The 22,884-nt window shown below is 33.6% G+C and overlaps 1 protein-coding gene across 1 annotated transcript; it reads left to right on the plus strand.

Moving 5' to 3' along the window:
• The first annotated feature begins 1,700 nt into the window (after positions 1-1,700).
• On the plus strand, positions 1,701-21,683 carry LOC118263823 (proton channel OtopLc). The gene is made up of 15 exons (XM_035576014.2): positions 1,701-1,994; positions 3,767-3,940; positions 11,006-11,084; positions 11,337-11,399; positions 14,116-14,269; positions 15,311-15,416; positions 16,166-16,315; positions 16,456-16,618; positions 17,396-17,592; positions 18,777-18,942; positions 19,128-19,268; positions 19,579-19,681; positions 19,900-20,055; positions 20,496-20,745; positions 20,897-21,683. The coding sequence occupies exons 1-15, from the start codon at positions 1,833-1,835 to the stop codon at positions 21,215-21,217; spliced, it is 2,385 nt and encodes a 794-aa protein (XP_035431907.1). The 5' UTR covers positions 1,701-1,832; the 3' UTR covers positions 21,218-21,683.
• The last annotated feature ends 1,201 nt before the right edge of the window (positions 21,684-22,884 follow it).

Here is a 22,884-nt window from a genome sequence, read left to right on the forward strand (position 1 = left end):
ATCTATAATATAAGGTTTTCCTTCCTGACGCTATAACTCCCGAACGCAAGAACTGATTTCCACGGCTTTGCATTCGTTGGAAAGGTCAAAGAAAAAAAAATCAAGAGAAAAGCAGGGAAACAGGGAAAATCATTGGTGGCGAAACGGAGTTCGCCGGGTTTGCTAGTATGTTATAGGTTTGTATATAGGTATGACACTAATGTTATAATGTGCAACAATAATATATAATAATAGTAAATTACCTCCAGATATATTATGTAATAATACTCGTATTTAGCGTATTTTTGTAAGCAGAATAACAGACCCCCTAGCGCATAACCATCTTCTAAATATTCTTGAAATTTTAGTCTTTATTAGAAAAGAAAAAAATAACTGTGTCATTGGTTAGTGGTCGTACGGGAAGGATTTCCTTCATAACTGATGAAGAACAGATTTATAACAGTACATCTCTAATAAGGGTTGACACCCTGAAGTGTTATATTATATTAGCTATATCTTATGTTATAAAGAAGTAATATAAATTACAGTTATAAACAAATCACCCTAATCCATCATGTGTTTACTGTATGCTGGGAAAATCATAGTGATAAGAAACATGTATTACCATGTGACCTGAATGAGTAACCAAATCATATCAACTATGTAGGTTGGTGTTGGAAAGTCAAGGTATTCTTCAAAGTTCTACTAGTCGAGTGCCGAATGAGAAGTCTTGGGTTCGATTCCCGATTACAATTTGCAGCAGGCAACTTGTACCGTTATAAATCTATATTAGTTTTCATTCACAGCTGGATCTTAAGGATGTCATCTATTGGTTTTGCGTGTATTGAAGCAAATCGATTTATGCCACTATACAACGAACTTGCACGGTTCTTACACATCAGTTTCTGTTTACAAATATTGTCCGGACTTTAAAAGAGACAATGAACTCTGGGTTTGTTTCGGCATTTCTTCTCAGAGTAGACCTCATCTAGGTTTTTATAATAATTTACTTTTTGTATTATTTACAAAAATAAATTTATGTCTCACGAAAGATATAATATTAAAATTATCGTTTAGAAAGACTGTCACTGATGAAATACTATGTTAATTGAAGTAATTATAATATGAAATACACAATGACAATGAATGGTTTCAATGCCGTATTAGACGTCAAATCTATCATTCTACCAAAAGATATCACGTGAAATCAATCAGTTGATATACATTTTATAATTACGTGTCAATGTGCGAAAACGATTAAAAACTAATAAGAAAAATAAGAACGTGCTCATAATGACACTACAACTAGTGCCATACGTACAACTAAAAGTTTTTTTTTAATATTGAACTCATCTGTTGGTTCAATGAAGAACCAAAATTGCAGAATTATTAAATAGTGGTTTGAGTTCAGTGACCTAGGTTGAGGTCAGATTATCAAAACTCAAACTTAAAAACGACGATTCGACACAATTAACTAAAACAAAACAATAGAAGCATCTTATCATTAAAATCAAACACACAACCTAAATCTAAATAATTACATAAAAAATATTAATCATTTAAATATTATTGAGTTTATCACATTTTTACCGGCTGATTTTGTCGACGGTAAAAGGAAGCGTGTGACGATTGTAAACGCGATCACAATCGCGATAATTAAAACTTTATTATAGATACGTCTTTACTTGATAACAGATAGGATACCTACCTATCATGTTTTTATTAATTCATTTGCAATCTAAATCGTGCTAGCTTAGTGTCAACAAACATGTCATATAGAGAATAATTTAATTGTTTAAAAAAATTATAAACTTCTAGTTTTTGAAGCTTTTTTAAGTGATTAAAATTACAAAATGACGGACACTAATGCTGCAAAAAATGAGGTTTTGAATGAAACTATGAATAGAGGGGAGAAAGGTTTGGGAGGTAAAAAGTCTCATTCGGAGACATCGCTACAACATTTCGGTGAGGATGAAGGAATCGACACACCTGACGTTAGCGGAGAAGACCCTGGGGTAAGTACTGACTTCTTATCTATTTTATTTTTAGACCCTTTTTCTAGTACTTTCTTTACTCTTCATTGATATAATAATTAATTTATATTTATGTAAATTGACTGACTGAAAGTTAAGTAAAATCCATTATTACGTTTTTTTTTTCAATAATTGTTTCACTCCTTCTTTCAATGGAAAAATCTGTTTTTGTTTAGTCCAATAATTAATTATTTTGGTGAATAGTGATCAACCGGATAACGAGCTTTTACTTGTCTCGATTGTTAAAAAAAGAAAAATGTGTTGCTCGTGACACTTGCGACAAACTTACAATCGCGTAGAATGATTGCTAATAATATTATAAAAATGTTATATCATCCCTAATTTGTGGTTGAGGGTGGCGTACCCTGAGATTCGTACCTAAATATTTTGCTAAAATTACACGTTAGGATTATGCCAAGAAAAATAATGTATATATTCTACTACTAAGAGAACTGATAGGTACCTTCACAGTTCGTCCTCAAATGGTCACACAGTGACACACATTTAAATACTTTGATAGGCATTGATCTCAAGTTTTGAGTAACAAACATCAACCCGTCGACAACAGTCAACAAACAAAGGATTAAAAACAAAGAGAATCACTAATTACAATTACAATACGAAAATCTTTACTAAACACCGTTCTCAAGGCATTTTGAGTTACGACAGACGTTCTGTCAGGTTCTCATCATGCAGAGCTCATAAGCGTCTTAGTCGGAGCTGAGATGGACACAGTACACAGCTGTGATGCATGGACAGCGCTACATATTGGCACACAATACCTCAACCTGAGCTCCTATTGTTACGCTACTAGACCAATATTCAATTAAGATGCGATAAACGTGAATAGTAGTATTGGCCTATTGTTTAACGGGACGTTTGTGAAATGTTGTTCCAATGTCGGATACTATGTTGTTACTGGTGATTAAGCGCCAATATCCTTAATAGCGCTATGCTCCCATGCCTAAAATGCTGTGGAGTTAGAAATCACGTGAGTACTTACAAAGTATTTGATAAGCTATCCGGTTTCGTTCTCCCTTTGTCTTTAAACCGCTTCCAATACACATCAACATTTTTGCAATTATCCAAAATGTAAACTAATTATGATACGTTATCAGTTTATCTTGTTTGATTATTACTTCGGACTTTTAATTTCATGAAAGCGCCACTAAGATGTTTATAGATTAGAATTTGAGTCAACGTTAATTAATGAAAAATCTAATTCTGTATTACATCACACAAAACATTAACCACGTAACATAAAAAGCATACAAGTCTGCAATAATATCTTCCTGCATTTTACCCCTTAATATGAAAACCAGCGCTTGTCACAAGCAAATTTTTTATTCCATATTGAAGTAAAAATATTATTTTCTCTTTGATACTCATATAAAATATATTCCGATACCGTTCCGATGCTCAAGTAATTAGGTTTATATAAAGATTTTGTCAGCTGACTAATTAATACTTTCTATCATCTATTTATAGTATGAGTGCATGTATAACGTCCTTTCCTTAATGCTGACATTAAAGTAGAATATTTTATTTCATAGCTTTTTCTTCGACCGCTGAAAACTAATTACCACATTAATTATTGAAGAATACCGTTTAGGAATTATTTTCGTATCGAATAAGCAAGGTTTACAAACCTAGCAGGACGACTATTACTAAAATTATAAACAACCAACAACCATAACATTTCAAGTGCTAAAAAAGACATATTTGACTTAATTCCATCAATCTCTCTTCCTTAGGTCCAGAATGCATCAATCGGCAACGGATCCAGTTCAGAAGACATGCAGGGCCGCAGACGCACCATGTCACAACCGGGGCCTGTATCAGGCAGTCTTATGACCGCATCAGCTGCCAGAGCTGCTCGTAAGAGACCACAGAGAAATGTCATGTACCACCCTGATGTAGAACGAAGTGTAAGTACCTTTATTTCTACTGTTCATAAGTATAATAACATCATAGCTTAGGAAGTTAGGAATCAGAATCATTGGAATTTCAGGATTATTTAGGACTACTAGAAATAGAAATACATAAATACAAACATAGAATATACAAAAGGTTGGGTTATATTCCTTTGTGTTCGAAGCATAAACGTGAAGTAAAGGTTCAAAAGTTTTAAAAAAGTATTGACATTGACACTTTTTCTGTTTGAACATTATATAGAGATTCTTGACATTGTTCAGTGATGTTACGTTTTTGTGTTATCTTTAATTAGTGACGTCTGCTGTTAATTTCATGATTATTTACAAACGCGTACCTACCTTTCCTCAAATATGATAAAAAAGTCAATTATAAATAATGTACAAAATTAATTGAAACAAATATAGTATTTAATTAAAAACTATTTAAAAACCATTTAATGAAAAATCTATAGATTTTCAGACAAAAGCATGATCCGTACGAATTCATTGGAATTTCGTATGTCAGACGATCACAACGATGACTGACAGATAAATTAATTGCCGATTGCATTAAATCAGACTTCTCAATTTGGAATCTGTGAAGAAAATTAAAATAGTAATTATAAAATATCAATTAAAGCATTTATAATCGACTGAAAATGTATAAGAGGAGTCCGCAGACTTTTTTAATAGTAGTAGTAGATAGTACTTAATAGTAGTAATCCAGAATAAGAAATCCTCCAAGATTTCACATTACTTATAATCAAAGAATAATAGACAAAATCCAGAACGAGTCATTAGTGTATCATAAAATGATTCTTGTCTCAATTAATCTAATCAATAAATAGATTAAAAGAACTCGCGTACGTATGTACAATATATCTATTCGATCTAACATGAAATCGATTAGACGAGTCATGAGCATTGCTTTAAAATCACTCAGAGGATATGAAGCAACACTAACACGTAATTATTTCGAACCATCGCACATAACCACTTTGTATTGAATGGAAATAACTATCGCATCTATAATGTCATTGTTTATTATAAATATGTAACTGAAACCAGGAAATCGTGAATGATAATAAATTTGAGATATGTCATTAATATACAACCCTAGAATCAATCCGTACGAATTCATTGGAATTTGTAAACGTAACATCACATATTAGTAAGGCATTAATGACAAGAGTAGATTGCCATCTAGTAGATGACAAACTACTACTTTAATGAAAATATATGTCAGGCTATAAGAGTAATTGTAAGAGCTAGACCAATACAAGATAGCTTCCAGTAAACCTTTATTTTAAATGTGTCTCCAACTGAATCTAGATTAAAAGAAGCGGAAATAGTATTATTCGGCAGGCATGAGCATTCTTAGGTACCGTAATTTTTTGAGGAGTGCCGTAGACATCTTACTAACGAATGTAACTACCCCGTTCCTACTCATTTTCGAGCCGGAATAGTGTAAGCCGCTAGTACTTCATCACATACCGGGTCTGGGCCACATTTCTAGTGGTCTGATGGCTCTTTGTATTTCGGAGATATGTCATGGATATAACTAGATCTCGTACACACGTGTAAGCCCGGTCATAGTCCAGCATTGGCCTGTTACAGAATGTTGATGATGGTATCGTTTACCGGGGCTCCGGTTCGAAAAGCAGGAGTAGGAACGGGGTGGTTTTTAGTCAGTAAGAGTCTGACACTCCCTCTCGCCTCGCCCAAGGTGGGAGAAGTCATTGGATGATTTTCCCCCTCACACAAAAAAAAAAGCCCTCTTAGCTACAAAGAGGATCAGAGTCATAGTCCAGCAAAGGACTGTTAAGTGTTAGGGGCTGTTGATGAAGATATCATAAAATTCAATTATGCGCTAAAGAACGGCATATCTTATGTTAAGGATGCGTGGAAGCGTCAATGAAATTCTGGGGGTTATTGTGTGAGGCCAGACTGTCCTTTTATAAAGCACTAGTCCATGCGGCACGCATAGTGGTGGGCTCTGAGCTCAAGAAAAATATTTAAATTAAAGTAGAATTTATTAATTTATTAAAAGAAAATCCCTTGTCTCGAGCATAAAAAAATCGAATCATGCAATGAATGCAACTTTTATATCAAAAAATGCAATCGCCATGATATTGGAAAATGTAGAAAAGTTTACGTTAACCATACTACGAGTATCTTATAATTTAGGTGTAAACAATGAGTAATAATATTAAAGTATTGAAGGAAAAACTGTCAAAAAATACGTCTATAAACTTGAATTAAGACATAAAAATAAATGAATCGTACGAGTGAATAACTTGGGGTTTTCCTACACACAGATAAGGTACTGATTAGATTAATTTATTGAATGATTCCTGTTAATTGAATCTAGAAAAATAGCCTATTGTTGATGTTTTGACAAAAACAAGAAAGTTTTTTATTGTAAACAGACAAACAAAACGATATGAAGCTCATGTTAGTACAAGCGAGTTTTACAGCTAACATGTTTATTAATGCTAATAACAGATTTCATTTTTGCACATATTAGGTACCAAGTTGAATGCCTACATTATTAATTGCCTTGCTCTTTATTACAACATGATTTTTTTATTGACTGCCTCGTTGGCCGAGTGATCGCAAGTGCGACTACCGGGCAAGAGGTCTCGGGTTCGATTCCCGGGTCGGGCACAGTATTGCTGGGCTTATTTCGGTTTTTCGAAAATTTCTCAGTAGAAGCACGGATTCTGACATTGTCTAGCATATGACAATAGGCTCAACCGCAAATACATGCTACCTTAACAAAAATGGTTAAAAGTTTGTGTACATTGTACAGTGACATTCATTGCCGTAAGGTGCACTTCTCTACCTCGTCTGGGATTAAAGGCGTGATGACCACAAAATTTAATTCTAAAAACTTCCATAGAATTAATCCTGTGCTTGTCCATTCCGGAAACACAAATGCAAATGTCATTTTGAACTGTTAAGGTTATAAAAGCTTTTGTCCTTATTATTAACCTTCCAAAATAAACAATGTTAATTAATTATTTTATCCTTAGCCTATATCTTTTGCAAAAAAATAAACCTTCAATTGAGTAAACACGAAGGTTATCGGAGTTTATTGTATTGTAAATCTATTTATAAAAATGAATACACTTGATAGGCCATGGCAATTTGTATACTTATCGTTTTATCATGTTTCGATTTAAAGGTTACTATGCAGTGCAATAATGACGAATTAATGTATCAAATACCTCGGTTAATGGTGCTTTTCTACCAAAGATATGCTATGTTACTATGCTACGAAGATGTAATAGCTAAGCTGTAAAACTATTTGACTGTTTCCATCGATACTATAAGCTATGTGCGAGTAAGATGTGCTATGAAGATGCGCTGCCGCAAAGTAGCTATGCTCGAGTATGCGATGTATCGATAGTAGGAAAGCCATTCATAGCACACATAGTACGTTTCTTTCCATATGAAAAACATAGCTTAACTGAGTCCTTTTCCACCAGTGCTAAGCTAAGTATACCAATGAATATGATTGCCAAACGTATCCACAAAAACGTAGCACCGCATTTGTCTGGTGGAAAAGCACCCTAATACTTCAATTAAACTAATAAATGAATTATAATAATGTACTAGAGATAAACAAGTACATGACTCACAAAGTTCTAAGACGTGGGTTATAAAATAAACGGCTTACTGTATATTGAAAATTTATATTTTTTATAGAACAATACTAAGATAAATTTTATTCGCTTTGTATATAAATCATCGGACAAGTATTTTTTATTCTAAAAGTATTATAAAGGCGAGTTTGGAGGTACCTATGTATGTATATAAAATTCAATTTGCATTCGATTGCAATAAACTGATGAAAGAAGTATGATAACATAACTTAGGTTAGTACCTATATAAATAATTTAACCGACTTAAAAAAAGGATAATCTCAGTTTAGCCTGTATGTATGTATGTTTGTACGCGATTATATAAAGTTTTATAGTACGTAGGTACTAATAGCATTTTTTGAGTTCAGCCACACTTACGACAACGCAACACACGTTTACGTCTTTTTTTGTGAATTGAAAAAATTATGATGAGTAATCAGGATATTTTTTTTATATGTGCTATTTGTGTAATATAGTTATATTATATTATATTCTGAATCGATGATACACAAACGTTTTAATAGTAATAATTATGAATGTATAAAATGAGGGTAAAATTGAATTAATTTCGAAAATCAAAACTTTTAATCAAAACAGAGTCATTACAAATTAATTATGATTACTTATCGAAATCATCCGATTACGAAAATTCTTTAATCGTTCGTATGATAACAATAAATATTTACATGTTTCGTGTCCACTATATACTTTTTACGTGGATTCACCTGAATTTCATTAGAAAATATATTTTTCTAAAACTTCAAAATTGAAGAAGTATCATCAATGACACACATAGGTTTGTTAGGCTATTTACCTATCCTAAAAGATGAGATGACACATATAACTATAACGATTTGAGTTTAAATAAAATTATGAAAAAAAATATACAAATATAAGACTGAATTGCTGTTCGTGAGTCTCACTAAAACTCGAAAACGGTTAGACCAATTGGGCTCACTTTGAAATTCCAGGTTTATTTAGGCGACATTTTTTTTAAGGCGGTACGAACTTTGCCGTGTCATCCAGTATAATAATAAAACTTTGTATCCCATTTTTCAAAACCTAGAAACTTTACAGTTACCTTTTAACACAAGTTCAACACAATCCACACTAAACCAAATAAACAAACTGTATCATTAGACATTTTCTATATAGGATGCTATGTAATGTTACATGCGGTTATGTAATACATAAGATTTTATGTACTTACTTACAAAATTGATAAAATATTACAATATTGCAACAGGCGGTTTTAGCCAGTATACGATGCGAATTTATTTTAAGCGGTGTTCGTAGTTTAAACAACGAATTCGTATATATGGAGCCAATGGGTTGTAATAATTTCTACTACAGCAAAGTATGGATATGCCACAGAATTAATTAATTCTAATATTACGTAGTTTCATTACAGGAAAACTAAATATTGGGGATTTTAAATAATATTGAAATAGGTTATACCATTTCTAGTAGTATTATTTATTTAAAATGATTGTTATAAAATCATATTTTTTATGAATAATATTTTTTATCTTCTGTGCGTCACTTCAATACACGTGACATAGAATTTTTATTATAATAAAATACTCATTGTATTATTTTTTTACAAAGTAATTTTTTGGTCTTGTGGTTAACAGTAACTAGATGACACTTTAAAAACTAATAATAAGAATAGAAATTAATTAGCTATTAATTTCTAGTTGATAAATTAATATCAACAGTAGGATGATACAACGAATGACTAGATACAATAGAATGTAGAGATATGATACGTAACATAGATACCTACACAATTTAAATTAATTTCGGAGAATCTGTATTTTCCTGTACTCGTGAGCAAACTAATTGTATAAATTAAAACAATGTCATAAAAGAAAAATGGTCAACGAAATGCATTTTAAAAATACTCTTTTAAAATTGCTCCACAATATATTCAGTTGGACGTATTAATTAAAGCTGTCTATCAAAATGATCATTCCTGCAACAAAAATAAATTTATAAAAGGTTTGTAAAGCGTCGATACACTTCCATAGCGTCGAGCGGCGAGCGCGGCCCGTGTTTGTGAGGCGGGTCACTCTCGCGCAGCCAACTGTAAACCTTTTGAGTCCAACCGGCCGCGAGCCACCCTCTCCCCCCCTCCCCCACCCGCCACGTCGAGCTCACCCCCTCCTGCCTGTTAATACCGAGTGCGGACACACCGTGCCGCCCCAACGCCTCGCCTAATGAAAATTCGATCTCTACTTTTTATTTCCTTTACAGCCACTGTTAAGGTTTGCAAAACACTCAATAGCATACATTTTTGTAATGGATTTTTACATGTTTGCTTCCGTGATATGGAAAAATTAATAATTTTAAAAAAATGCGTACCTACACGTGGGATGAACACATGGTATCCGACTTACCATTTCGGTACCCCCACATAAGCCATAATGACCTATGCACATAACATTAATTGAATTAACTAACTTTTAATAAATCGTAATAAAGTTGAATACAAACCCCTTTTAATATTGACATTTATAGATAGTGTTCGAGTCCTGCTCGTCATTTATTATTTTGAAACTTATTCTCTTTTTTTACACACTTTACATTTTCAATATCGTTAACCAATTGTCACATGTATATGTGACAATTGGTTCTTTTTCGTTTCTTTGATTCCTAAGTACACGTGCGGAGATTGATTACTCGATAGCCTGTGATGACGAATTATTATCTATCGATATGAACTTTACACCGGAATATCTAAATGTAAGAAATTGTACCGAAAATGGTAATTATTATTGCTGACGTATGAGATAATAAAACCAATCAACTTGTTATCCCTGTCTAATAGAGATATTTAGAAAGAGATACGATACACTAAGTACTACGTCACGTCAAAAATGCATTGTCATTTTGATAGAAAGATTCATAAGTCATGACTATGCAAAATGTATACCTATTATATTATTATGTAATGTATACTGCCTTCATATTATCTTAAGAAAACGTTGACTCTTTAAAACAATAACATGTCTCAACTTAACTCTCAACAACAATACCTCAACTAATAACAATTATCTGTGCACATCATGCACGAACATGAACAAAAAGTATGAAATCTGAAAGGATTCCGTTTAACAATGCAGTTTAAGTTCATTGGGAGTATCGTTGCAAACAAAAGCGCTCTTTTCGTTGGCAGTTTACAGCACGGCCCGAAATTCGCTGCAGAGGTGCTCTGAAACACCGTAATGGGATTATAGTGAAATACAGGGTGGTGTCGATCGAGAGAAACAAGCGGCTAATGAAGTTATTAATCCGATTTTATACGGCTTTCGATGTGCATGTTCGCCACTTTTTTCGCTCGCCCGGCCCGTAGCTATGCAGATATGAATTTGCTGGCAGGCATTTGCAAGCGAGATTTTATTGCGTTTCTAAATTCCTATGTATTTCACAGGAATCCACGAATGAGAAACAATCGCCCAGAATACTTAATCTTGGTAGAGGAGAGGAGTCGGGATCTGCTACACCTGTTGGTAAGTTAGGAGGAATTAGTCCTATGACTCAAATTACGAATACTATAGGCTCATTTCCTTATAGGCCGAATTTGTCAATATTTTACATATGAACAAATATCCACAACCAATTCACATACACGACACACTTCATTAGACGCATGCGTCATTTAAAATTATTCATTTGTACTATGCATTAATACTTTGGACTGTATATTATTGCGTCAGATGGTTACATTGATGACGTCGCTTAATTTCTTTTTTTCTCACCAGGTGACCGCGCCAGCCCTATGCTGTACAATGGTAACCTCAGAAATGGAGACGCCAAATCATTAAGTAAGTGTACCGAAATATTTAATTGATACTTTTTATAATTCTATTGTCTCATTGCTACAAAGTCAAAGTCAAAGTCAAAGCATTTATTTCAATTAATCCTAAATTAGGCACTTTTGAAACGTCAAATTAAATTGTCCGTCAGTCTGTCTGTCAGTGAAGCTAGGCGCTCGTTCCAAAGTGTTGCTTCGAATGGAGAAGAACGAGCAAGAAACTCCATCGTTACTCTTTTCAAAAAATGTTTTTTACAATATCTCTGATACATTATTTGATCATTTACCTATTGTATATATATGTAGGAACAATGTAACTACAATACGACGTCAAAACTATGGGACAATAAAACCAATTTGTAAAGAATATAAATTAAAAAAGCGGGTTGTTTCAAACATAGTGCCCACATATGTACACTTACAATTTTGAAATAATGCTTCTATACAAATAAAAAATAATCTTTAATTTAATTTTTCAAATAAAAAAAAATAATGAATAACTGCTTGATGCCACAGGATCCCTAGACTACATTGGAATAAATTAGTACTTTAATTTAACGTGTAACTAGTGATCGTATTAGAGCATTGTCTAGTGTGAGCGAGTGTCCAGTGGAGCCGGACCAACATGCTGCCACACATTTTTATCTTCAATATAATCTGACAGTTTATAATATGCCTGTTTACACAGTTCACGCTTTATACAACATTTAAATTTTTTCTCGTTCAGATTCAGTATGGTGGTTGGTAGTTTATTGTAACACTTAACACAAAATCCCATGAAGGATTTCTGCACTTTGGACAATCGGAATTGCGGTATAGCTAACTTATTTTTACCTCTCGTATTAAAATTGTGTCTGTCGCTTCTTTTTTCAAACAATTGTTGATTTTTTCTCACGTACATAATATTTTCGTAAATGAATTGAGAAGGCACTGTAAGAATATTTATAGTTTTAAATAACCGTATGCTGGTGTGTTTGGTACCACATGGTTTTGTGTAATGTTTCCGAATTTACGATTGATTATCTATTATCATCAATGGCATAGGTCAGTAACTCAGTCGCCTTAATTATAATTAACTGATGCATTAAATCCTTCATTAGATTCACCTACCCTTTTTGACAAATAGCAAAAGATGATAAGCTGAAGTACCGAATATTTAATTATAATTTTCCGAGCACTTTTAGCCATGAATGAAAACAAAAAACGGACTTTCCCGGCAGCGTGTTATGTACAACAGTATCTACCATGTAAATCATTATTTATGGCCCAGTTTAAGAGATTAACAAAACATGAATAACATAATGTTAAATCTTTAACAAAATTATTACATTTGCTAATGCCACTATCAGTTCGCAATCAGTTAGATATCAATGGACAGGCTGACTTCCGCGAGATTTTAATTAAATAAACAAGTACAGATTTTGTTTTTAAAGTACTAACAAAAGTGTTTAGCATGTCTTTCAGAATGTGACTTTGTGTCAGTCACTTTAAGTGCTAATTTGCATCAGTGTAGACGACACTGTCATTGTGATATACACAGATAATAAATTACAAGCATAGTGACGTGAAAAGTAGGTGTCACCGCTTCTGTATTCTCTCATTTAAATGAAACGTCAACGTCGCAAATTGATAAATAATAAATTATCCAAATTGTCTAACTCGGATTACATGACCATGATTGACGAATTAATTGATAAAACATAACAGATTAAATTTAAGACGGATGATTTGATAATTTTTTACACACTTTTGCCAAATATTCCTCTACTATATGTATCTTTATGTAATCTGTCACATGATGGAAAAATACGCTTCAGTTGATAAATAAATAACATTTAATTCCACATAATTATATTTAAATCAAACGTATTTTATGAATCCAGTTTTTATGACTTTGACAAGGGACATGTTTGTAAATGGCACCGATACTGATTAGCATCGATAGTGGTATTCTGATTGTATACTATGTATAAGTAATTGATGTCCTTAGTGCAATTGGAGGACTATTTAAGTAGGTAATCATTGCCATCATATCAGCCACAGACAGCCATTCCTTAACATAGACCTTCTCTAAGTACACTTTCAGATTAACCGCTTATAACCAACCTGCATGAAACAGTTTTTAAATAATAGTTTGTCTTATTTTTCTGACGAGTTTTTTTTTTTTGAGTACATAATGAAGACTAGATTTGTGTTACTATTGAATGTAGAGTTCGAGAGACGCACAAAATTTATATTTATGTAATAATACTAACTTTCCGGTTGATTGTCCGATATAGAAATGATGTACTTAACGTCTTACGTCCATAGAGACTGCCAATAATATCATCATTTGGGTCATAAAATTATTTAGAATAGGCCAAGTCCATCAAAATTCATCAACAGTGCACTTTGCCTTACACTGGGAAGCCGATTAAGACTCCGTAGACAAATAAAAAAAATTAAATAAGAAACAACACTCTTTACCTACTGCGCTCTAAAACTTGTTTGGACAAAAAATAAGAGGGAAAAGGACATCACCCACGCTTAGTACAATTTTGGTCTAAATTCAATTTGGTTTAGTTCCAAGATGAAAAATATAATAATCTGTTAGTACTTGACCCGTAACACTTTTTTTAAATAAAGTGTGACATTTCGTTACTACCTTTCTGAAACCAAAAAAACATCTTCACTCCTTTTAAAAAAAAAAACATTTACATTTTGTTCAAAACCTATTTTATTTCCAGATAGCTATCGGCTGTACATGCCACAGAGCGATATGAGGGGCTCAGCGACCCCTCGGAAGAGGTCCGTAGCAACAATGGATGCCCAGTCCATCCGCTCCGTAGAAACGCATGCACCTCCACCCACCAGCCCTGAGGACAACAAGAGGCTAACATCGTAAGAACTTCACTATATATATACTTTTAGTAAATGGTAGTAGATGGTTCTTAGTAAACTAAACTTAACTTAAAAACTTAGTAAACTAAAAACCATCACCTACCATTTCTTACCATTCTAAAACTACTAATAAGTATTATTTGAAATTTAATTCCTGGCTTTTTAGAATAAACACACCTATATTTTGTGCAACAATGTGTGAATTTCCTTGAATTTCCTATTTAACTTCTCATCATGCGTTTCCCAAAATTTCACTTTAGATATAAACACCAATATTCAATCATCGACAAAATAACTGAAAGTACTATTAAACCAATCAATTTCTTTATTAAACTGCAGTCGCTCGAATATTTTATTTTTGAAACAGTTAGCAGTGATTTACATACATAGTGTTTGTGCTGGGCGTGGCTCGCTGACATAGTTCACCGATCGCTACGGCCGGATTCACACAGCAACCTTTTAACCTACTGAAGTGTATAACTAAATATTTTGAAATGGACCTAACGTTTTAAACTGACTGTACTCTCCGAGTATATATGTCAGACGGCTGTTTCAGCTTTGATTTCTGACGAGACATAGGCAGGCTCTGTAGTATAATAATAGTAGATCTAAGTAATTACTAACTGCATAGATTAAGCACGAAATTCCTAGTATACTCGTAATATTCCTAGTACTAAATGTACTAAATTGCAAATACATTAACGTCCATTACATCTAGATTTAGTCTATATACATTATACAGCTATAACAGGCTATCTATTTAACTGCTATTGGAGTAACACACAATAGGTACATGAGTAATGTGTATAAGTAATACAAAAAAATAGTAAATTCTCTGCACAAGGCAAAGCTTCAATTGTAGAGTGTTTGTAATTGTAGATTTAAAATTCACAGGTCTATAAAATAAGTATACATTTTCACCTGTGTAATTTGGCTATTAATTCATTAAATAAAGTTTTTTTTCATAAGTTGCTATTGCAAAACTGAACACTATAACAGTATCGTAAAGCACATTTACTTTAAATATTTCTTTTGTTTCAGAAAGTACCTGACCCTCATAATCAGCTGTATGTACGCGGTACTGTTGGTCACTCTTGGACTAATAGTGTACTTGGGCGATTCGTTCGTCAACGAGTCCGTTTCCGATGTAAGACTTAGTTTTATCTCTAAGTGCTATCCGTACCTGATCTTCGCCTGCCCTAGTTCCAACGACCCAGCTCCGGCCTTAGGGTCGATACAGACTATAAAACTATCAGAACCAATCTTATCTCTAATATTGTAAACTGTTACAATCTTGTTTACAAAATATGTTATTTTTGGCGACTTCAAAATCGGTAGAAACAAGAGTGATTCTCAATTCGTAGAAATAGTATTTTTTTTCGACAATTAATTGAAAAGCTCTCTCTACCGTGTTCAAAAAATTAAACATATTATCAAAATTATTCATTTAAATTCAATTCGTCATTTTAAGGTTTAACTAAACATTCTACGCCGTTAATGGGTTTTTTTGTTTACGAATAGAGTTACACATTAAAATAAATAAATGATTCATGTAGATTAATATTGTTTTTCATAACAAAGTTTATTTATCGATATCAATCTACATTTCGCGTCATCTATTTCGTTTCAATTAGCAACCTACACGGATATATTTTATCTTTGAAATCGTATTTTATTTTGTGCTTTGAAAAAAAATATATCCTACTTTGATCTTCCAAATGTCTTCTATATTATTAAATAAACACGGCACAAGTCTGTACCCATCATTATGCAAATAAAATAAAGTAAAAACTTTTTACAACTTATACAAGTTACGGCAACAATCTTATTCCTTCAATAGATGAAATATTTCTTTCTAGAAATTTCTTTGATAACTTTCAACTTTATTTGTTCCAGATTTACTCAATTATCCTGTGCAGCATCGGATTCGTGTACATTTTCTATTTAATATTTGACATAACGAGATATAAGTCTATCGCAGTCAAAAATCACAAAATTAAATCTCTCCATGAAGAGAAAATTATGGAGTTCTTTAGGAAACAAGAGGTAAGAAACTTAACGTTAAATAAAATGTTGACCTACCATTCATCAAAGATATAATATTCCAAAACTTACCACGTAGGATAGTATAATATCTAAATATACTAACTTTATTCAGAATATAATGGACCATCTTTTCAATCCAGGAACAATTGGGTTCAGTGACTCCTGGAGACAGGACCCCTGAATCTGCCTCAACATACAGACCACCAGGCATGCCCCCACCAGTACTCATCCCTCACAAACATGAATACTGCTTCAGTCAGGGTCGGCATTCTGGAAGCTTCTACCTGAAGATGGGAGCTGCTGGTAAGGAAATCCTCAATTACTCTATGTATAAGCATTATGTCCACTGTTGATCAAAGGTTTCCTCTTAGACAATCCAATCTACCACGTGTATCAGTAGCATCCAATGGCCATCCGCTACTTTGTGATTATATATGTATTATCAGTCTAAGTAACGAGAGACCTAACATACAAAGGATTATCGCACGCGAAAAATTCACAATTTTTTCTAGAGATACAATATCGTCCCTGACAAACATAATAAAAGTTATTATATTATTTGGTGCAATAGTCATTCTTAGGATAGGATATGGGAATTAAATGATCATATGATCGGAAGATTTTTAAACTAAGGGCAGCCATAAACATTTATAACGTGTTATAATTTGATAAAATTGTGTAATTCTTCAGAATTTAAGATAATAAATAAATGTGATCAGATAAAATTGATAACTATCATTAAAATCATAGCATATGACGTGAGTAATGTACCTATATATCTGGCCGATTCCAGTTATTTTGTTTCTTATTCGACAATTATATTTTCTTATTTATTATAGACTCGTTTTGAAAGGGCGTTGCACTATTGTTAGGTCGCGTTTTAATAGAGAACTCCAATTTCAAAATTATCAAACCTTTAGACGTTATGAGCACAAAGCGGTCCTATTATTTTTTCTCTGTAAAATACCTTAAAACAAACATTTGTTTTGAAAATCCGACATTATTTACTACATTTGCGAATTACTTATCACATTCTACCGATCAAAATAATATAATTACTAATTCCTCTTCTTTCTATAGGTTTTGCTCTCGGTCACTTGGTGCATTCAGTCCTACTGCTGGCCGTTCAGATCGGTCAGCTAGCGGACGATAACCTCGACAACGACGAGTGTGTGAACATCCTGCAAGTTGTACTGGACGTTCTGTTCCCCGTCTACTGCTTCCTACAACTGTACTTCGTGTTCAAATACTCCAACGTCATCATTTTGAAAAATCAGGTAAAAATATAAGTTTTAAAACTGACATGGTCACTAACACTATTATTAGAACTTATGACGGGATATTTATAAATAACTAGCAAACCAGGCGAACTCCGTTTCGCCACCAATGGGTTTCTCGGTATTCTGGCATTTTTCTTCAATTTTTCCTGTATTTTTTGCTATAAACCTTATGGATCCCGAGACCTTTCCAACGAATGCAAAACCGTAGAAATCGGTTCGTGCATTCTGGAGTTATAGCATTAGGAAGGAAAACCCGACTTATTTTTATATAATAGATGATAAGAGTTAATCCGTGATCATGGCGCTTGCAACAGTGCCGAAATATCGGAAACTCACCAAAGTGAATAAACATGGTAAATATCCCGTCATAAGTTCTAATAACAGGTAAAAATAATTTTCTTAAAATTATTCGTATATAGATACTTCTTTCGTATATAGATTGAGACTGGTACAAAAAAGTCCTTCAATTTGTTTTTTTGTTTACCGACTGTTTATCGAATTCAATCTTTATTTTAAAACACTTTAGGTGATTACATTTTTAAAATACTAATATGTGCAATTTTATCATAAGCATTTTAATAGTTATACCTTTAGTCATAAATCAGTCGGGGTAATATCTTTACTTACTTATAGATACGTAACACATATGCATATTTGTAAAAGCCTTGACACAGATTTGTTCAACCAAAGACATAATGTATCTATAATGTATTGATATTAGAGCATGAACTATAAATATACACGTACATACAAACGTACATACTTATCTCTATTGTATGCATGCTCCACTTAATGTATTTGACCATATTACATTATACAAAGCAGGCGTAATTCATGAGATAATTCAATAACCCTGAATGTCAGCCATGTATCCACGTAACGCTTCACATTAAATGTTAAAATGAAGACGTGACCTAATATTAGGTATTAGAATGACCTAAAATGATAACTAAGACCTAAATCATTAATATTGTGACAAAATAGGTACGTATGTGGTATGTATTCTAATCCGATTTTATCGATTTATCGTTGAAGAATTTTTAATCGGCCTATGACGTGTATATGAGGGCTTAGTCATTTGAAAGCTAAAGCTTTACAGTCTATCTAGGAATAGAAACGCATTGACGAAAAATGGGAGTAGTTAGGAAATACTACAATAAAGTTTAACTTGCATTTTTCAGGGTGTAGCACACTTCGCATTCATGCATTTAATCGGGAGCAGTCTGTGCTTCTGGATATCTGCGATCGTTCGTGAGACTATCCTAGGATTGACGATTTACGCCAATTCTAGGTATGGAAACGGCGACTACTCCGATTATGCTGGAAACGCTTTCGTGCCCGAACATGGTAAGACTTTTATTGTTTATTTGTTATCGATTCTAACAATTTGAAAATCGAATGAATCGTTGAATTATTATAAAAGAAGTAAAACAGTTTTTAACACAAATATAGAATTGAATATATTGTTAACTATTTCTTCTTTTTGCAATAGTCGCTAGTAAAACTAATAATAACAAATCATTTTTTTCCAGAAAAACCTTTGGATGAAAGATTCCTCGACATAAGCAATCTGTATAACCCGAACTGCAACAATTCTGCCGCCATTAATTCGATATATGAGAAAATCTCACCGTACCTCTATCCGTTCAGCGTGGAATTTAATATTCTTATTGGTACGTATCACAAATTCCTCTTTAATCGGTAAATTGGAAATGGAAAATCGAATTTGAAAGATGCATGTCATTGATAAATACGTCTTTCAATCGCCTCTAAATCGATTTGGCCGAATGAATTTGTAGTATTTGCTGCAAATACGTCCAGGAACAGTGCTTTAAGAGCCAAATCCAAGAATCCTTTAAAATTAAAATAGTGTTTTTAAGCAAACTTTAACAGTATCCTTATCGAAGTTACCACGCACGTCATGTTATTAAATCTTTCTGTCAAGCTTACTTTATTCATCCAAAAATGTCATTTTCGTTTCAGTTGCAATTTACTACATTATTTGGAGCAATATCGGTAACTGTGACAACGAGGATGTCGACTCAGATGCAAACTCTGCTAGTGACGACAATTACCATCTTTGCAAGTAAGACATTTGCCTTACCGATATTATAAATCAAACATGATAGATTCTATTGGATATAATATGTGCATTTTCATTGCCTCTGTATCTGCTATTGCTTATATCGAATAGTTGATACCCTGAAGAACGCCAAACAAACTCTTATCATCATAGAACTTAAGTAATTTCATATGGATTAAATTTTATGTTCTTATTCTAAAATGTATTCTTATTTCTACCAGAATTCCAACGGCGAATGAAGACAATGATTTCACGAGTAACATCGTGATCTACGCTGACTGTCACGCTTCTAACCGTGGCATGTTCCTTGGTCTCATCGTGATGGTCATCATCACTGGCATGCTCATCATTGGCTTCGTATTCAGCAGCGTTGGAGAGTGAGTTCTGCTTCTTTGCAAAATTATTTATTTCATATAAACTTCAGAGCTGAAAATCGAGCTCAGTGGCGTGCCATTGGAGAGGTAGGCCTCTCCAATGGCAGCCAGCCAGCCATAGGCCTCTCCGTCCAGCGGTGGACGGGAAGAGGCTGATGATGATGATGATGACACTTCAGTTATCTTTTATAATGAATTAATTACTGTAGATGCTGACGATAATTTTTCAATAAAAAAATGTTGGTTAATGAGCAATACGAATTAATGAATACCTTTTTTAAGAACATCATTTTAACGAGGGTTTCGAAATAGCTTAGAATAATTGTTATAATAAGAATAAGTTTAGAATAATTTAGAAATAGAATATATTACCATGATTGTTACCTTGTATTCACTTTTGTACTCTTGGTAATTTGGTACTCACACATTACTTTCTTTTGCAGGGAATTCATGGAGCTTGGCTATCTTCTCAACTCTTGCACGAAACTTGGTTTACACGCACTGTTGCTGTTTGCGGTCGTGATAGCATTCAACCAGCTTCGTCAGCTTGATATTAACGAGCACCCCATCTCGCTCCTCGATGATGTCCTGCTCTTCATCTGTCTCCCCGCCTTCTTCATGGAAACTGTGTTCTCGCTGGTTGCGACCATCAGTTTCGCTAATATTGTGAAGAGTGTTGATTTCTGTGTTATGGTAAGAGTTTTAAATAATTTAATAAGATTCTATTATCTTTGAAAGTTTGGTAATTGTATTATGAAACTCTTCTATTCTGTGAAACTTACACCATACTATTACTTTTTGATAAAAAATACCATTCAATTCTAAGTTCTCAATTATCTTCTAGGTGATACAAGTACTGATCCAGACGCCTCTGATCATGGACGGTCTCCGGCGCTGCAGCAATACCAAAAAACTTCGAAGAAAGAAGCCAGGTCGGGAAGTTCTCATGTTCCTCCTCATCGCTAACGTTGCTATGTGGATCTTCAACACCTTCTCCTACAAATCCCCTGACAGTCTAGACGAGAGATACGAGTTCTATGGCAAAGTAATCTGGACTATATTGGGCCATATCAGTTTACCCCTCATCATGTTCTACAGGTTCCACTCCAGCGTCTGTTTCGCAGACATTTGGGATTCCGCTTACAAACCTGGTTCAGAACATTGATTTTAAGTTAAGTAGCAAAAATTATGTAACAAATAGGTTAGTTAGGTTTCAATTTTAATTATAGTGGAAGTATCATTAAGGTGTAGATAACTTAGTTTGTAATGTTAGAAAATCAAAGTAAGGTCGCATAATGGACGCGCCCTTAGTACGCCTTGTCGGTAGCTCTACGCAGTTTCCGCCCGTTCGTGTATACTTTAGCGTCGCCATTGGCTAATGAGCTTCGTGCGAACTACTACTATTTTAATAAGCCCTGTTTTTAGTAATAATTAATTTGTGTGAAATATGTAAATAGAATAAAAATGTGTATATCGCTATCATGTATAGCATATGTCCAATCATTTATAGTAAATGAAGATTAGTAAGTTATTGCCTAAGAATTTTGTTTAGTGTAGTGTGTGATTAATGTTATGTGAATAAGTAGTCTTAAGTTTTTTGTACATGATTTATATAAAATTATTGAAAACAATGTCTTTTTTATTTCTTTCCCGCTAAAGTAAGAAAGAGAATGTTTAATGCTACTACAAAATGTAATGAAATAAAAACGAGTAACATGCAATATATTGTTCTTAACAATGAAGAATTGTGCAGCTAAAACGTTTTTTGAAACGCACTGGCAATTTAATATTAATTTCAAGAAACACCCTCAAACAAATCACAAGATAATACACCACAGACAACCGGTGAAGGAAAACACCGTGATCAAACCTAGGCTTTTAAATTCTAATTATAAGTTTGAAATCGCATTGAGTAAGCGTGGTGATTAATGCTCAAACCTTCTGCATGTGAGAAGAGGCTTTCGTCATTTGGTCAGCAGTGGCCACTAATAGGCTGTTGATGTAGGTATAGACTCCAGGAACCACAAAGCACGTATCAATAGACCGTCTTAGCCGACCAACAGAGAGAGCCGTTAATTATGTTGCGGCCCCTAACGCAATTACCGAATATTAGGTTAAGTACTCGGACAGCCCGCCGCAGTGCACTTAGCCGACGGCCGAGATACAAACTAGTTACCGCGACCACCGTTACATGACCACCTTGCATGCATACATAAACCTATAATTGGCTGGGATCATTATTGGCTGGGTTATTTTAAGAAGTCAGATCTTCAGGATCAGGTCAAGATCCTTCGGTCATTGCCCAATGTGTAAAAGTACTATTGTGATTTTGGGGTTTGCAAATATTCTAATCTGTTTAATGTAAGGCAGTTTTGCACCCCTTATAGTATCCCCAAGTATGTATATGTTTCGAAACCCCCTTTGCATAATCCTTCTGTAATGACATACCAGAAATTATATTTCATTTAAAAAAATGGTAAACATACAGCCTTGGCCAAAAGTATTGAGCACCTTACAAATTTCGCTCGATCACGGTAAGTATGGCAGAAAACTAAATCTACTGTTGAAGTATTTGTTTGTCGGCTATCTACAAAGATTTAAAAACAATGATTTATGCCGTAGCTAGGAATAAAACACCTAGGTGTAACAAAATGAGATTTTTGCAATGTTTGTATTTATTTATCAGTTCGCTACCATCGCTCGTTTTGACAACATCCCGTGATCCAGGTGCGTTTTTGGTATTTTATCTCAAAGTTATAGGTATTATCGTTGTAATATGCCAAAACGAAACGAACTTTCTTCAGAAAATCGAGTGGAGGTACAGCTTCTGCA

The sequence above is a fragment of the Spodoptera frugiperda genome, chromosome 27 (genome assembly GCF_023101765.2).
Source record: "Spodoptera frugiperda isolate SF20-4 chromosome 27, AGI-APGP_CSIRO_Sfru_2.0, whole genome shotgun sequence".
Classification (NCBI taxonomy): domain Eukaryota; kingdom Metazoa; phylum Arthropoda; class Insecta; order Lepidoptera; family Noctuidae; genus Spodoptera; species Spodoptera frugiperda.

Coding starts and splice junctions, on each gene's coding strand:
- LOC118263823 (XM_035576014.2), top strand. CDS start 1,833: ATGACGGACACTAATGCTGCAAAAAATGAGGTTTTGAATGAAACTATG. Junction 11,085..11,336: donor GGGATCTGCTACACCTGTTG/GTAAGTTAGGAG, acceptor TTTTCTCACCAG/GTGACCGCGCCAGCCCTATG. Junction 14,270..15,310: donor GACAACAAGAGGCTAACATC/GTAAGAACTTCA, acceptor CTTTTGTTTCAG/AAAGTACCTGACCCTCATAA.